At 42.7% G+C, this 17,985-nt stretch overlaps 1 protein-coding gene across 2 annotated transcripts; it reads left to right on the top strand.

Annotated features, from left to right (window-relative positions):
* The first annotated feature begins 1,967 nt into the window (after nt 1-1,967).
* On the top strand, nt 1,968-17,844 carry klf3 (Kruppel-like factor 3 (basic)). 2 transcript variants are annotated; one of them, XM_018695825.2, is made up of 6 exons: nt 1,968-2,257; nt 10,351-10,411; nt 10,922-11,447; nt 12,069-12,210; nt 15,180-15,346; nt 15,439-17,844. In XM_018695825.2, the coding sequence occupies exons 2-6, from the start codon at nt 10,370-10,372 to the stop codon at nt 15,618-15,620; spliced, it is 1,059 nt and encodes a 352-aa protein (XP_018551341.1). In that variant the 5' UTR covers nt 1,968-2,257; nt 10,351-10,369; the 3' UTR covers nt 15,621-17,844. The 2 variants fall into 2 exon arrangements, with proteins under 2 accessions (XP_018551341.1, XP_050926613.1); XM_051070656.1 differs by having other exon boundaries at nt 12,069-12,216.
* Nucleotides 17,845-17,985: the final 141 nt, after the last annotated feature.

Genomic DNA, 17,985 nt, shown 5'->3' with positions numbered 1-17,985 from the left:
ACCTTTTGCACTGCAAATAAAGGCATCACAATCATACAGACTGCCAGAAGCTGCTCTGGGTCAAAGGATCCAGGTAGTGGCCCTCTGCCTCCTCAGATGCAGCACTAACACCCAGACAAATCCAGATCCAAGACAATGAGCTATAATGTGGATTAGCTGTAGAGTTGGATTTTGATTCTCTGTGCGTTCATAAGTAGTAGAGTCTGACTCACCAGATGTAGACCGTGGGCCTGTGTCTCACATTCTCCACCCTCTCTGCTTCCTGCAACCTCCGAGCCAGCAACCTGCACGCTGAAAATGACAAGATCTGAAGATTTGAATCGTGCAATCACACAGTTGACATATGTCTTTTGCGGTTTTTTGTGTGGCGATTTCTTTGCAGGGAGCCATTTTAATGACTGATTGCCTCCCCACATGCAAATGTTCCAGTAAAAACAAGACACTATTTTGCAGGAGCACCATTGCTGCATCTTGGGCTTCATGTTGCTCAAGATGATTGTGACTGGTTTGAAGAAACACAAACAAGCTAGAGCAATTTTTTTCCCCTATTGCAGAATGATAATGTGTGCAGCCAGACCTATCTCCAGCACTGATACAGCACTGCTTGGCTATGCAACTCTAGTAGCAGTATAAACTACATGCAGTCCTTTAGTGTTAATACCAAAAACATTGCTCAGTGGATCTTTAACTAGAAATGCAGTGTGAAGCATAGCATGTTGCTGTGCCTGTGGTTAAATATACCATGGGTACTGACTTAAATCTGTAGTTAAACTGTCAACTGTGATTGAGGTATGTTGAAACAAGCTTTTAATGCACACCTGCCGGCCAATCAGAAACAAGTGTTTTCTGTTGCAATGAGTGAAAAATGTCGCACATTAAATTATATAATCTCTGTTTAACCCTTTGCCCTTGTGCCTGCTTCCCCTTGTAACAGTAATTCATTTCCTTGTGGGAAGAGCTTGTTCCTTGTCACACCCTGGCTCTCCTCTTCCTCCTTTTGCACACACACACACACAAACACTGAGAGGAGAGAGAGAGAGAGAGAGAGAGAGAGAGCTGTCAGTCTTTAGTTGATTATCAAGTGGACAGTGGACAACAACCAAATTTAGGTTATTAATTTGTTATAGGTTTGTTTCACCTGTGTCAGTCTATTCAGGTCAAGGTTTTCAAATATGAGTAATTGACAAAAAACGCACAATTGCACTAACTGCATTTCAAAAACTAAATGTACTTTTTAATTCCACTGCATCTGTAATTAGATGATTGATAGATGTTCCATAAAGTCTACTGTTATTATGTCTGCAGTGCTCAATACTTGTTGTGGAAGAGTTGTTAATTCAGTTAGTGAACTGAACTGCATCATACTCAGAGGTGTTTCTAATATTCTGCCTCCCTCATAATTACCAAGGGAAAAATGACAAACACCTCTCAGTATAATGTACTGAGATTTTGTATTGAACTTTACAAATATGTACTGCTGCAGTCTCAATGCATTATTGTAAAATTCTTTATTAATGCTCTATTAGAAAGTGAGAAACCTATAAATATTAACACAAATCTCAAGAATTGATCATAAATGGATTTTGATGTAGATGTAGATGTATATAGTAGTATAATATCATGCTGGAGGAGGATTTTCCACAACCTGGCGACTCAAAATTCTTACGGACAAGTAATAAATTGTGCCTCATCAGAAAGTGGCAGACAACTATTAAACACATAAAAGTCTGGGCAATAATGTTTCATTAGTAACACGCCACAGCTGTTGTTAAGGATAATGACTGTAGGCTTGAAAAGTTGCCACTTGTTGTCTCCGCCAAATTTGAAATGAAAATTGCAACACACACACACACACACACACACACACACACACACACACACACACACACTGGACCACCCCGCCCCGGTCCCGCCCAGCGGCCCGACCCCGTGGAGAACAGACAGCGGATCATGTGACAGCCGCAGTTTCTAAACGACAAAAACTGAGAGACACACACACAGAGAGAGAGAGAGAGTCAGAGAGAGAGAGAGAGTTTCGTAACTTAGGGAAGTTTTGTGGAGCCATCGATCACTGGACCGTCTTGTTTTTTTTCTGAGCCTGATGTCAGTGACACGGCGGAGGCCTGATCGTCGCCTGCGTCACTTTTTCAGCGGACTTGTCTAATTGAGTTTATCGGGAGCCTTTGCCGCTCAGCAAGGCAGCTGTGAAACTACCGTCTCTCCTCCCCGGGAATAGACCGTATACTCCATCTGAGAAGTAAGTCTGACTGTGATCTGGACCTGACAGTTTGTCCGAGCTGGTTCATACGGTGACCCCGGCGTACTGTTCTTATTTCTTATCGGATGTACTGTGGTATAAAGCCTTTAAGTGCTGCCTAGTCTTTAAAAAGCGTAAAGCGCTGGGAGATATATGTTGTATCAAGGCAGACTTCAGTATGGGAAAGAGAAACAGTCCCTAACTTCAGAGTTGCGCGTTCAGTTAAATGAGATCAAGCTGCTTGTGTGTAATTTTGTGTCTGATTAATGAATTACCCATTGACTCAAAGTTGTCTTTATGGCGGTGCTTTAATTTTTGTGAGTTCGGCGCGTTCGGGACTTAATATACATTTCATGTTATAAAAATGAAGAAAATTTGAATTGAATGGTCTTAACACTGGCTCATAACTGTTGTAACCCGATAGTAGAGCAGCAGAGAGACAATGCTATTTTTAGTCCTTAGAGCCTATTATATAACATTTTATTGTTAATTAGTTGAAATAAAAATGTGGTCAAATACGGGTTATTGAGGGAGAAAAAAAGACTCTGAGTTGGCTCTTCTGTTTTTTTGTGTTCACAGCCTGTGGCCGTTTAATGTGATTTGAAATCTGGTTTAAGATGTAGATGTAAGTATTTATTAGCCTAATTGATATGAAAGGTTAGGTCTTGATTTAATCACTCAGAGTTCAGTCTATGAAATGTCATTAAACAGTGAAAATGCCCATGTGACGTTTTTACCCATTTTACTTTGTTAAAAACGTGAAGATATATCGTTTTAAATATAAATATAAGTTAGGAAATAAAAACAAAAATGTATAATACTATACATTTTCCTTCAGAAGCTGGAACCCAGGAGTATTTGTTACTTTTGCTAGATTAAACAGCAGAAAAGTTTCATTGATTATGAGAATTGTTGCAGATTTCTTGTCATTTAACTCACTGATTGATTCATTGATTGATTGCTGACCAGTTGTTGAGGCTGTAGGTCAGATTTTGACGGGCTGTCAGTAAAGGTGGCATCTACTGCTGATGCAGTATCAGCGGGGTGAGAATGAGAGACGACGGTCAGCGTTATCAGAACTGAGTGCAGTGTAATACACAGAGAGGAGTGTATTTGACAGGTGTGTATGTGTGCGTGCGTGTGTGTGTGTGTGTGTGGGTGAGGGAGAAAGATTCAAACACTCAGTCACACCTGAGCCTCTCTGTCCGTGCACTCTCATTTCACTACATCCTTTACAATATACCTCTCTCTCTCTCTCTCTCTCTCTCTCTCTCCCTCTCTCCCTCTCTCCTCGTCTCTCTGTGTGTGTTTCTCTGTCTCTCCCTGTTTCCTGTGCTTTGTTTCAAGGCTGAGGCTTGCGTCACACATTCCACTTGGCATATGAAGCCCTTATCCTGTTTAGAGCCTGGAGTGAGAGAGAAAGAGGGAGAAAGAAGGGAGGAGAGAGGGATGTGGATGTGGGGGGTGGACGGGTGGAATGAAGTTGATCTCTCTGTCTTTGCCTCTCTGTCTTACTTTATACTCTCCTCTTACTCAAGAAAAGAAGAGAAAGTTGAGCTGACCTCTCTTTTTTTCTGTATTTATTTCTTATTTATTTGTCTCACCATTAGGGCAGTACACACTTATGCACACACACGCCCCAAATACCCCACCCACCCCTACACCTCTTTTCCTGAATCAACATGCTGATGTTATCTGGTGGAACAAAATGCGCAAGAGTGTGTACATCATACACACAACACAACACACACACACACACACTCGCACACACTGCTCAAAGGGCATGTTCTAGGGAACATTAGGGCTAAACATTAAACCCTGGGATGCTGAAGAGTCGGTGATTCTCCATTAGAAGTTAAGGAAATAAGGACACCGTGGTCCACAGACAGCCATAAACTTAAAAAGCTGTAACTCGTTACACAACTTCACATGCGTGCCAGCACCCGCACACACTCACACAGCCATGTAAAAGCGCACACACACTCAGACTTGCGCGCTTGTGCAGTGTGTCTGTTACCGCTCTTAAACCACTGGATTGAGCCACTGTGACTGTGTAGCTCTTTCTTACCCCCTCAACCCTCCCTATGTTTGAGGTTCATTGAAGTTTTGTCATATTTTGGTTGAAACCCACTTCGTTTTCTTCCCCGTTTCTGTCTCCTGCCTTGTTCTTTCCACTTCCATTTTGACATAGTTTGGTCAGAGCGGCTGTTTTCTTTGCCCTTTCTCTCCTTCCATTCTCCCCCCCTCTGTCCTCTCATTCTTTGGGTAGGGAGGTGCAGTGTGCGGAGGGAAGGAGGAGGGGGGGGGGGGGGGGGTCAGACAGGAAACCGCAGGCCCCCTGCAGCAGCACCCCCCATTTGGCTTCACTCTCCTCTTCCCTCCTCCTTCTCTTCTTTACACCCCCCGACCCATCACGCAGTGTGGAAATAATAACAGTCAGACTAAACTCTGAGGGCTTCCGCTTCTCTCTCTCCTTCTCTCTGGCAGCCTCTCTTCTCTCCTTCCCTCTGTCCTCAGTCGTCTGGAAAGCCTCAAAACTCTGCTCTCTTTGACAAGTTCGGCCTGGGTGCATGTCCATGTGCGTGTGTCTTTGTCAGTGTGTGAGCCTTATGTCAACCCCCCGTGCGTCTTTAAATGTGTGTGTACCCGTGTGGATGTGTGTGTGATGATGGATCCTGTTTCCTCTCCCCTGCTGACGGCCCCCTCTGGCTTCCCCCCGAGGTCTGCAGGCCCGCAGCCCCACAGCCTGCCTGAGAGGAGTGGAGAGGGTTTAACGTGCCTGTATATGTCTGTATATGTGCGTGTGTTTGGGGGTGGGGGGTAAAAAGGACGGGAGGGAGTGGGGCTAGGGTAGCTCAGATGAGGGAGTAGGAAGCCAAAATAAGAGGATAGGGGGCTTCGGCAGGGGCCTTAAAGTGAGAGGAGTCAAAGTCAGAGCATGTGAGGCGAGTCAGGAGTAGGAAGTGAGGTAAGGGGGTTGAAATAAGGGAGCAGGGAGGTACATTTGGGGGTGAGAGTTTGAAAGTGGGAGTAAAGTCAAGTGGGTTGGGGGGGGCAACACAGGGAGTGCGGTGAAGTGAGCTCAGAAAAAGGAAAAGTTAAACGCTGGAATATAAGCTTGCCACCTTGCTGAGTCATGTAATTGGGATCTTAAGTGAAGATTAATTTAAACAGAGACCAACCAGCTTGTTCCCCTAAGGTGTGTAAATAGGTGAGAGCGTGTGTGAGACAAGGTACGTGACGTTCTACTACTGTAAGCTATGAAGCGTGCTAGTGCTCGAGGGCAATTTGTGATCAAAATGACAGTTGTGTAAGACAGGATGGGTGGGGGTGTGTGTGTGTGGGGGGGGTGACTGGCAAGGTAAAAGAGGTGATAGAGAAAGAACAGTAAAAAAGTCAAGAGCAGGGAACTGAGGGCTCTGAGTGTGTGTGTCTGAATGTGTGTGTGTGTTGCGGCGTGTTCTTGGACAAAGCTGTTGTCTGGAGGTTTCTGGTCTCTCTGGTGATCTCATCTTCTCCAGCCTGTTGCCATTAGAGTGTGTGTGTGTGTGTGCGTGTCCGTACAGCCCCGTTTATGTCTGTGTACGTTTAAGCATGTGTGTGTGTCTGTAATAATTTAGTCCTTTAGTGATTTAGTGTGTGTATTCTGTTGAGCTAGCAGAAACTTGGTGTGCGGCTTCAAGTGTGTGTATAAGTACATGTGTGTGTGTGTGTGTGTGTGTGTGTGTGTGTGGTTGAGTCGGTAGCCAGGGACTCCAAGCCACAATATTTTCCCCTTCAGTCATGTTGTTTTATATCATTCATAGAGAGGGAGAGAAAAAGAGTGCGGGGTGGTTGTGTGGTTCAGATAAATACAGTAGTAAAGACGTGAGTGATTGTGGAGGAGCAAGCGGGGGAGAGGTGTAGAAGAAGATCTGGAGTCCAAGGGTGGAGAGAGAGAGAGAGAGAGAGAGAGAGAGAGAGAGAGAGAGAGAGAGAGAGAGAGAGAGAGAGGGGTGTAGGAAGTGTTTGCTGAGTGGGTTGGGGTTGAGTACACAGTAGCTCTACTGACCCAGAAGGACAATATTTGCAGACCACACTTGACATGCACAAACACACACACACCCACATGTAGTGCACAAGGAGAAAATACTCCTCAACAACCCAGGTGGGGCTACTACTTATTTACCAAATAGGTGCAGTGCACACTGGTTCCTTCACTTCACAGTGTGAAAGCCCTCAGAGTTTTCATCTGTAAAACCTTTAAATGCTCAGACGGAGCAGAGGTGCAACAGCTGTCTGTTTTCTATCTCACACATAGAGTTTGTTGTCCCCTAGAAGATCGGTTTGTCCCGTTAGCGATGTTCGCCTCAAAACATCCAACATTATAAAACCCAGTGATATTCAATTTACAGTCACATAAGATATTAAAAAAATCTCCAGCTGCAGACCGTCATTCATCTCCTGAGACCTTACGGTTTGTGGAGTTGTGCTAAAGAAGATGCTGCGCAGCTGAATTAATTTTTATTTCCTGCAATTGTCTAAATTTTCTGCGACTCATTGTATTTATTCTTTTATGATCCACCCCGAGGGAAAGTTTGACTTTTTCACAAGGACGGTCTCCCCACACTTACCATCCTGTTGTCACATGTTGCCTGATAACTCTCCTTTGTTCACTTCCCTGTGTGGTAAACCCCAACCACCTGGCAAACACCCCCCTCGCAAACAACAAACAACGTTAATTATTTGCTACATGCTGCTTGCTATGACCCAAGTCTCTGTCACCATCACCCAAATTGCTCTGTGTTTACTCAAACCAATGACAAGCACGATTAACCCACTAAGCAGCGCGTCTTTGTGCCTCAGACTGCATAAATCAACTTCTCCTCCTTCTTGTGAGCACGCTGTTGAGGGCAGACACTGCATGGCAGGTGAACTCTGTGAGGAATGGTATGTTCCCATGACTGTTCTTTGAAGGATACTTGTACAATGAGTGCCTCAGGGGTTTCTTCAATCATCTGTGAGAGGTTGTCTAAAAGATAATTACAACAGTTTCTTTAGCATGTTAACAGAGTGTACAGTTAATTTGCATGTACAAGTTAATTTGCACATAAAGGTACTCATGTGTGCACAGGTAAACAAAGAAACTGTGAATCTCCCTTGAGCTGAGCCCAACCCTGCAGTGATGAGAGAATTTGCATTTATTGTATTTAGAGGAGTTTAGAGGAGGCTCTGACTCGCTCATGATTGAATGTACAAATGTATATTTGTCTTTGATGGGATTCTTTTTGTTGTTGTTGTTTTAGCTGCACATCACCTCATAAAACTGGATTGTGAGTTAAATGTTTTTGTTTATCAGGCTACAGATTTTCCAAAAAAGGAGAAATATCTGGTAATTTCCAGATCAGTTTTACACCTCTATGCAACCTGTATTATCAAAACCAACAGAAACAACAGCGGTTTAAGAAACGTTAATGTTGCCGCCCACGGGCAAAGAAAGGTATTGCCAACTAGCTATATGCCAACTATTACCTTCCTTGCCTGTAGATGGCGCTCACAGGCTTGTTCATATTGACAGGTCAAAACTACTTCTTTGTTGATAGGTGGCACAAGTTGATGTAGTGAAATGATTAGTCAATTACGCCATTAGTCAATTAACAGGAAATTAATCATCGACACTTTGAGGAAGCGATTCATTAATCTAAAAGAGAAAATGTCAAATGTTTGCTGTGTTAAGTGCCTCTGATGTGAAGGCTATAACACAATATAATGTAGTTGAAAAGCAGCTATCAGGACATTTTAATGTATATAAATCAGCAATTATAGCTTCCTCTATTAAGACGTATTTTATGTAATTACAGCTGTGTTTTACTATATCGTTATTCATTATCTGTTTATACACCAGCCTCCATTGATGGGTGTCCACATGCAAGCAGTTGTTGATACATACATTAACAAACTTACATCTACTTCCAGCTACATTATAATGTGTTATAAACCATTTTTTCTTTATCTCCTTGCAAATGATAAATAGGAAAAGTGTTTAGAGTGCTTAGAGTTGGGGTTTGGACTTCTGACAGAATTTCCTTTCACTCTGGACATTTTGTGATTAATCAACAACTGACAGATCAATTTGTAACAAAGCTGTGAGGCTGATTTACGTTGTGTGGGCATGTGCTCTATTGTTTTCCATCAATGACACTTTGTCTCCTGGCTTGCACATATGATTAGTTATGAGTCAGAGATGTGTCTCTTGCACAAGTCCTACTCTTTTAATATAAGTACCTCCCTGTATTACTGTTTTGGAGGCTGAGGGGAAATTTTAAAATAAAAACAAAGGATGGAGGCAGGGATTGGGGATTTCCACGATGGCCACTGATTTTTCTGAATTTCTTATTGCTGTAGGGAAAATACCTGTACAGGCTGAGAGGCTGAGAAGAAGTTTCCTCTTTTGTCCTTTTCTTGTTTCGTGATCTATCTCTTTGTGCTTCATACCTGCTCTTATTGTCACCTCTGTGTGTGGATCACAACCACAATAGAACAACTGCTTGACCTCCAGTTGAACTACAATACAATACAAACCCGGATTAGAAAAAAACACACCCTTAAAGACATATGCACATACACACACACACACACACACACACACACACACACACACTCACACACACAGTCCAGCCCTGCCTGCAGTCTCTTTGTTTCTTTGGAGCCGGGCGAAGGGTGAGGCTGTAGTCGTCATGTTCACACCCTTCCTGACCCAGTAAGCAAGCATCCTGCTCTCCTATTGGTCTGCTCCCCATCTGGATTGGGGAGTGCGCGTGTGTGTGCGTGTGTGCATGCGTGTGTGTGCGTGTGCGCTAGGGTGTGACGGCCTGTGTTCTTGCCCATTTGTTAATAATTAAAGGCTAACTTGTCTCCAGACTGTGGACTTTAATCAGGTCACACACACACACACACACACACAGTCTCCCACACAGGCTCCCTTAGGGTACATTCTTTGACAGTTCATGTTGCCTTAATGCTCCAGTGATCACACACACACATGCACACAATCACACTCATAAACACACTCATTTAGGCACAAACACAGAGTCATCGCAGCTGCACCTGGTTATTCAAAGCCAAGGTAACTGGAACCGCCTTTGAAACCTCACACGCTTTTCATCCAAACACTTGACAGGCCTCCGTAGGTGGTTTGTTTGTGTGTGTGTGTGTGTGTGTGTGTGTGTTTGAGGTGCCACTGACTAGTCTTTGACACTGGGCAGTTTCTAGCCACATCACACCTGGAACTGGCTGTGTGTCTCGGAAAACGACCAGCTGTAAAGTTGCCCGTAGCGTTGTTTCAAAGTGTCAGGCATTTTCAGGCGACACCCCCGCCGTTAAGTGTTGTGTTTTTGCACAGTCTGACAAAATGTCAGAGGGGCGTAATTGATTTGTCACCATGACAGATAGAGAGAGGAGAAGAGCTGCTGGTGGAAATGGGAGGAGGAGGCGTGTAAACTGACAGAAAACAATATTTTTATGGCTATTGTCTGATGTGATTTACTGGAAGTGGAGGGTGCTCAAACACTTGAGACTCTTTCTCGTCACCTATACTTAACTACAGTCTAGCCTCTCTGTCTACTTTAGGTGATTTACTTTTAATCACTTCCCAAGGTGTGTGCCTGCATGAGTTGTTGAGCAGTTTGGCTGTTTTTTTTTTCTTGTGCTTTGGAAATAACCTTTTTTTTTATACATTACTGATGATATTTTTAGATGAAAACAAGGCAAATAAACAGGGTTATGGACAGTGGTGGAATGCAACTAAGTACATTTACTCAAGTACGGTACTTAAGTATAATTTTGAAATGCTTTGCAGCATCTAAAAAACATATAAGATTAAAATTACAGCGCATTAATAAAGATTAAACCAGTGGTCTGCAAACTTATTGGCCTGTGACTGCTCAAAAAAACACCCTCATAATGGAGTATTACTATATTGTTGTACTGGTATCTTTACATAAGTAAAGGATCTGAGTATGTCCACCACTGGCTATGTGAGTTTAGTCTGTAAATGTGTTATTATGTATTAACTGTGTGTATTAATGTCTGTTTGTGTGTGTTTTATTTTGTAGGAGCCTGGCCTGTGCAGCCATGCTGATGTATGATTACCCTCTGAAGACAGACATGGAGACGGTAAGGCACGTGTGTGTTTGTGTACATGTAGCTCTGGGTGCTTGTGTGTGTTTTCGAGTGCTCCCATCATGCCTGTACGTGTTTTTTTTGTTGTTTTTTTTGATGCCATATAGTATCTCTAACTGAGACAGACACATACACACACCTGTTCACACACCTACACACACTCCTGCTACGTGTCTAGACACACTGGTTCCTACATTCCGGTGCTTCCTGGACAAACAGGCTGCTGTACAGTGGATATTTGCATACAATGGGTACACACACTGTTAGGCAGCAGGCTAATGAACTCACACACACACACATGCGCACTGTACTGTGAGACACAACGATTATCTGCTCCCAACCAGAAATGGGTTTAAAATTTTTTGGCTGGCTGTAGTTGTTTGTGTGGCAGAAACATGTTTTCCCTGTTATTGAATGCAGAGCGGAAATTTTTTAACTCTCTGCTCTTTTGTCCTCCTTCACTGCTTCCTTCTTCTGTATCCTCTATTTCTCTCTCGCTCACAGTCATTCTACTCTTCGTTAGTGAAAACCCCGGAGCCGTACGGAGTGATCTTCCCCCATCCCTCACCCCTCTACCACAGGCACATGCACGCGTTCACCCAGTCCCACACCCCCAGCAACCCCACACACACCCAGCTGGAGCCGGTGGACCTGTCGCTCAGCAAGCGCTCCTCCTCCAGCTCCTCATCCTCCTCCCCTCCCTGCTCCTCCGCTTCCTCCCCGGTCTCCTCGCGCAGCTCCCCGCCTTCGCCTTACAGCATGGCGAGCCGCGCCTCCCCCCGCTGTTCCCCACCGCACTCCCAGCTGCGCTCCTCGCCCTCCCACACCGTCCCACCGCCCACCCCCTCGCTTCCTTATCCTGCCATGGTGGCTCCACTCATCAGCTCGGGCTCAGGGGTCATGGTGTCTCCGGTCATGGTGCCTCTGTCAGTCCTCTACTCCTCGCCTCTCCACCTGCACCAGCCGATAATGGTGAGCCCACCTGTCGCCTGTGATGACGACCATCATCGGAGCAGGGAGCACAAGACAGGTGAGACCTCACTGATTGTTTTACTCAGTTTAATTTTTACTTCTATTTAAATTAGATCCAGTTGATTGATTTAAGCTTTATTGACATGACACACTGTATATTTTGCTAGTGCCAGATGTCAAACTCTCTCCTTTAAACATACATACATTGTTTTACCGAAAATGAGGAAGTGCTAGTTTCGGCAGATGCTTGTTTCTTAGGGAAGCCATGTTTTTTTTTTTGTTCTGTTTTCTGTGGTCAGCCAGAGGTCACAGAGGTCACCATCTCTGACTCTCCAATCTGTCATATAGTCGTCATATGAAGTCAGAGAGGACAAACTGCATACATCAGATACATTTTATCATAGTGTTTGCTCACAGTTCTCGTCCACTAAAAGACTTTTTTTTTTCAATCAAATTAAATGCGTGACTAAGAGCCTACAGCCGTGCTAACAGCTCTGTGAGGCTGTACAGCAGCGCTTTGAGCTAAATGCTAAATGCTAATGTCATAAAGCAAGGTTTTGGGCAAAAGGTGTTCAAAAGGAGAAAAGTAATAGATGCAATAAATACAGAATGTTAATGTGAATATATCCTGACCATACTGACCAGTTCACATCTGTTTATTGTTTTACCATCCACCCAGTTCACTCTACGAAGCCCCTGGAGCTGCGAGGCGACGCCCACGACCTGCACAAGCCAATCAAAACAGAGCCTTGCCCCGAGCTCGCTCATGACCTCCACAGCAGCCATGAGATGAAATCATCGGTCATCAGGATACAGCATGAGTACGAGTGAGCGACACCCCAACACACACTCATGCAGATTTTGAAAGAAGCACCAAAAGTTTCTCAAGTTTCAGTGTCTGCTGCAGCGCTTCCCTTTTAACTTTATATGGAAGTGGTGGTCAGAGACTTGTTTTCCACTGAATCCCTATCTGTTTCTGTTGTGATTGTGTTCTTTTTTTGTTTTGTTTTTTTAAGGCAGGTACAGTCCCAAGACTAGGGCTGGGTATCGTTTGAAATGTTTTGATACCAGGATTTAGGTCCTGATACCAAAACAGTCCGTTTTGTGTTATCATTGTACAATGGCTCTCAAACTTTAGGGTGGGCAGGGCCAGGGGTGAGGTAGGGACATGAAGTACTTGTAAAATTAAATCAAGTTTATTCTTGAAGAAACAACAATCAATAAAGAGTACTTAACAAGATTTATTCTGACAGCAAAACCACAAAAAAAAAAAAAAAAAAATCAGGTGATGCGCGTCAATCCAACACATTAGTTCAATCCAAGACATGACAGATCCTATCCTATCCCATGACATATCCTGCTCTCAGTCAGTTTACTGCCATTGCCAACTGTCACTTTTGTGCACAAAGCTTGTTTGGGCAAAATTGAACTTTTCACGCAGCAGTAACTATTGAGAAACATATCCATAGTTTCTGCCACAGTGATTAAAAAAATGTATTCAGTTTACATGGGGTAAGACACGCTTCTCAAATGTATGACATTTTAATTTTGTCTTAGAATGAAGGATACTGAATAAAGAGAAAAAAAAGAAATTATCAAAACATATGATTTAAAACGCAGTTGTTTCAGTCCTGAGTGTGCAATGGGACTTTTTTTGGTTTGTTTTTTTGGAAGCACCTGAATTATTTTGTAGATAAATTACTTTCATGCAAATAACAATTTTACACAATTAGTGATCAGTAATTTGTTTGTCTCCACAAAAGTGCCACTATAACTCACCAGCAGTGTTATTGGTCACCCAGGAAACAGGGAAGCACATGTATAAAAATATATGTGCATGTAAAATCCATTTCCTATCTAATAAATGGAAAAAATGCCCAAACACACTTTCAAAGAGGTTTGATGTTCTTAGACAACTTTTAACTGATGTTTTCACTGTGTTGAAAAGCTCTTTGGGCAAATATCCAAAGGTTGCAGTTATGAGGCGGTCTCTCCACGCTCTGTTGCCTCCTTTTTTCTTGTGCAGTGGGAATGTGGGCGACCTTAAGTCAACTTTAGAGAGCACTCAGAGATGAGTTTCTAATTTACAGAGATAACACAGGACCAGTAACACAACAAACCACTGTGAACGCCACACAAATGCGATTTTATACGCTGACTGTACCGTATGACATAGGCGTGTCAGATTCCTTCATTCCTCTGTGGCGTCTTTTATTCTCTTATTTCCAGTCATGTCTGCACCTCTCGTCGCAGCTCCTCACCGTGTCTCCTTATCGCCCTTCACCCCGAGCTCATATCAGTCCTCTCATTCCCGTCACCTCCTCCATTCCTTTTCTCATCTCTCCTCTCCTTCTCCTCCTTCCCTCGCTTGGACGCTTCCTGTATTTTTTAGCGCTCATTGTCCGGCATCTCCCATTCCTTCTCGACCTCCCTTCCTGTTCCTCCTCTCCCTCCACGTCCTCTCCTTCTCCTCCTCCTCCATCGTCTGTTTTGTACCCCAGGCGTTTCATCTTTTGCAAAGTAACGGCTTCTCCTCAAAGAAATAAAAGCAGGTCATTTATAGATGTAATAAGTCAGGGAATGCTGCCAGTTAATTCTTGCTTGTGTGTGTGTGAATGAAAGTTATTATATTGTAACCACACACACACACACACACACACACTCATACAAGTCTTTCATTGTAGTTATTAGGGTGGTTGCCATCACAGGCTGCAGTTGTCACTATGCCAACTGTGAAATAATTGGACCCTTAAGAGAAAAGAGAGGGTGTGTCTTTATCTGTCATCATCTCCTCCTCTGAACACAGACACACATGAACAATGTCTATATACTGTATGTATATGGTAAATAGGTCAAGTTTGCTCAGAGTGTATAATAATGGGTTGTTCTATGTGCGTGTGTCTATGTGTGTGTGTGTGTGTGTGTGTGTGTGTTGTATCGCAGGGGATTTTCTGCACATTCCTTTTCACAGAACTGATCTGTGAGGGATTCATATTTCAACACTCGACACCTGCTCTCAACTGCCACTTACACACACACACACCCACACGCACATCAACACACACTTGTACACACACACTCTTTAATGACGACTCTTTAAGTGTGGAAAGACAACTCCGTCTTGTTTTCTTTTTCCTGACTGTAAAACACTTGAAAATGTTGCTTTTTGTCCTCTCTTCTCATCTCATTCCCATTCTTTTGTGTCCCACTCTGTAACAGTTTGGTGACTTTTGTGTTATACTTTTGCACAGAATAGCTTTATTTATTACACAAAGCACACACACACACACACAAGTGTTAGAGACCTAATCTGCTTTGGGCTCGTTGAAGTTTGGGTGCGTGTGACTGGACAGAGTGTTGCAAAGTTGTATCTACTGTTTCACAGTTTTTACAGGTTATTTTTCAGATTTTCACCAGTTTTAATCTGCAGAGCTCAGATAGAGTTACATCAAATTCCACTGAGTGAATTGTTTAAATGACAAAAAAAAAAAAAAAGGCAAGAGGTGAAAGGACAAAGCAAAGGCGTGGTAGACTGGAAAAGGCGGGAGGTGTTTTTTCAACTTCCTGACTGGTAAGAAGTTGTTATTGCACTGGGGGAGAAGCTGCAGCCAAATTAAACTCGCATTTAAGATTTCAACATCATGAAGGAGGCAGCTGTTACAGGACAACAGCGCCATCTCCTGGTCAAATCAGACAAAGGCAGATGAAGCAGTTAACAAAAAGTTAACGTTGTTTTTTTTTTTTGTTTTTTTTTTTTCCCCTCCTCCTCTCCTCTCTGTGTCTGTCTTAGGGGCAACAACCCATCGGTAATAGTTCACTCGGGCACAAAGCATCCTCTCCCCGCTGACTCTCCAGACTCGCTGAAAAAGAGACGGATCCACCGCTGCGACTTCACCGGCTGCAACAAAGTGTACACCAAGAGTTCCCACCTCAAAGCGCACCGCAGGACACACACCGGTGAGAAGTCTGACTCACGCACAGTACGTTTTTATTTTTAAATCAGTTTTTACAAACCCTTTGTTAATGATCATGCTCTTATTTTTTTGCAGGTGAGAAACCCTACAAGTGCATGTGGGAGGGCTGCACGTGGAAGTTCGCCCGTTCAGACGAGCTGACGAGACACTTCCGCAAGCACACGGGGATCAAACCGTTCCAGTGTCCCGACTGTGAACGCAGCTTCTCCCGCTCCGACCACCTGGCTTTGCACAAGAAACGCCACCTCCTGGTGTGAAACAGCAACGGAGCAACTTGAAAGAAACTACTCGGTGCTCGGTGTTTCAACGTCGGACTGTACCACTTTTTTTTCTTTTGAAGAGCTGGCCTTTGACATGGGACAGGGGGAGTGGGGGAAATATTCCTCAGGGTGCAAGTTGTAGACCCTTTCACCTCATTAGCCTGAATAATGAGCTGGTGTCATCCGTCAGATTTATCCATCAGTTCATTTTGACTTTATAACAGGAGCTTGGGTGTTGTACCAGACCTCTGATCAGCTGTGGAAGGTCCTGACACTTTTGTTTTTCTTTAAAAAAAAAGGAGGCTGCAGCATCTCAGCCGGCCTGAGAACAGCCGCCCTCTTGTGGCCACAGAACCAAACTGCATCCACACCCGCTCTGTTAAAGCCGCACAGCATGCTCATCAAGCTTCTTTTTGCAACATCAACTCTAGTTTCCTTGCATGCTTTCAAGTAAAGATTGTGGACTTAGACACACACACACACACAAACACACCACTTGCTAGCTAGGCCAATATAATGTGAAACTTTCCAGAATGTATCATATCACACCTACTGTGCATGTTGTGTCATACATAACTCAGCTTTCTTTCATCAGCACAGCTACCTGGAACATAATGCTAATGCTAACTCCTCCATCATGGATCAACCACATAGAAAAACACCACACACCTCATCTGCCTCTACCAGCTTATGCTATGAAGTGTAAAAAAAGTAAACAAAAACAGAAAAACAGGTAGCTTATGCTTGCTTTCTCTTGTACATACATACATGCACATATTTAACAGCACACACAGCAGTACACATGCACTTAATAAAAGCAGCTCAGTCTTTTGTGCTTTTGGTATTTGGGTTGACAAAAAACGGGCACTGTGGGTCTCATTCATTGTCAGAGTAAAGTGTTTTTTATGTTTTCATTCAGAAATGTGAACGTTGCTGCACAGGGGCATTATTGTGTTAGTGTGAGGAAAAGACACCACTCGGTTGGTTTAAGGGTAGAAGCAATGAAATGTTTTGAGTCTTACCGATGTTTATGTATCTATGAACTATTGTTTGGTTTGTCATGTGACACCGTGGTAGCCTTTTTTTTATTATATGACATTTTTATATGGGAAAAATACAAAGTGCAAAGCAGGGAAATTTGCTCATTAATTTTTGTTTTTCAGGAGGAGATGCGTTTTATTCTAGTGTGTCTTACGGGACGTCTGTTTCGAAAGAAAATGCCATTTAATTTGGCATTGCTCAATATTGCAGTACACCCATGTGATCCTAATCAAAGGCTGTAAGGTAGAAAATAATTTTCTATAACACCATCAGTTTTCTGAATGCCATCACCACTTTAGAGCATGATCTTTTTACAGCTTCTGGAGAACAAAATAGTTTTGTGTATAGCGTCTTTGTACATCTCTAATGTGCACTTTATATACAAACATATTTATATATATATATATATATATATATATATACATTGTGACAAATAAAAGGAAAAACCTGAATAAATGAGTGGAGAAACATGCTCCAGTGGTGCTCCATCCCTCCATTAGAGCTCTAAGGTGCAAGGCCAAGGTGCATTGGCAGCTCATGAGTCCCTACACCTCATTAAGACACTTTATGTTGTTTTTTCCTTTAATTTGTCGTCCATCTGTATATGTATATTTATATATAAAACATTCCCAAAGCCAAACATTTTTAAACAGGTTTTTTCTATTCATAGATCTGCTGGTCAGTAGTTTGATCAGAAACATCCAACAGGAGTCTTGGGTCATTTTCTAATCATGTAATGCCAGAGGAAGGTTTGACCCTTTCTAACAGGCAAATCACATGTGCACACACAAATACACATACATACCGAATGTAGCGGCTCAACTGATCTGCATTTGCTCCTCGATACTCTTTGCAATTTTTTGCTTGTACATGTTTTTATATCTCTGCAAATATAAGTTGTAATATATATACATATATATATATTTTATAATTGATTATTAGACTGAAAGGGCAATTAAAGGTTTTTATTAAGCATGATTTTGATACTCTCATAATAATGGATATTATACATTTCTATAATGTTGTGTCTATAATGAACTCTATCTCTTTTTAATCTAAACGTTGGCTATTCAAAGGGAACATGTTAAACTGTGAACGTATAACTGTACAGGTCTATCTGCAATTTCGCATTTATTTTAAAACAGAATATTCATACCACTTAATAAACTTATTGACAGTATTTGCAGAATGGAGTGCTGTGTCTTAAATCTTGTGTGTGTGGCTTTGCTGACAGAGTTTGTTAGCAAATTAGCTGACTGACAAAAAATCATTTTAAGTTATTAATGAAGCAAAAAAAAAAAAAAAAAAAAGCCAAAATTCA

The sequence above is a fragment of the Lates calcarifer genome, linkage group LG5 (genome assembly GCF_001640805.2).
Source record: "Lates calcarifer isolate ASB-BC8 linkage group LG5, TLL_Latcal_v3, whole genome shotgun sequence".
NCBI classification, from domain to species: domain Eukaryota; kingdom Metazoa; phylum Chordata; class Actinopteri; family Centropomidae; genus Lates; species Lates calcarifer.
This window is presented reverse-complemented; position numbering and strand designations above follow the sequence as displayed.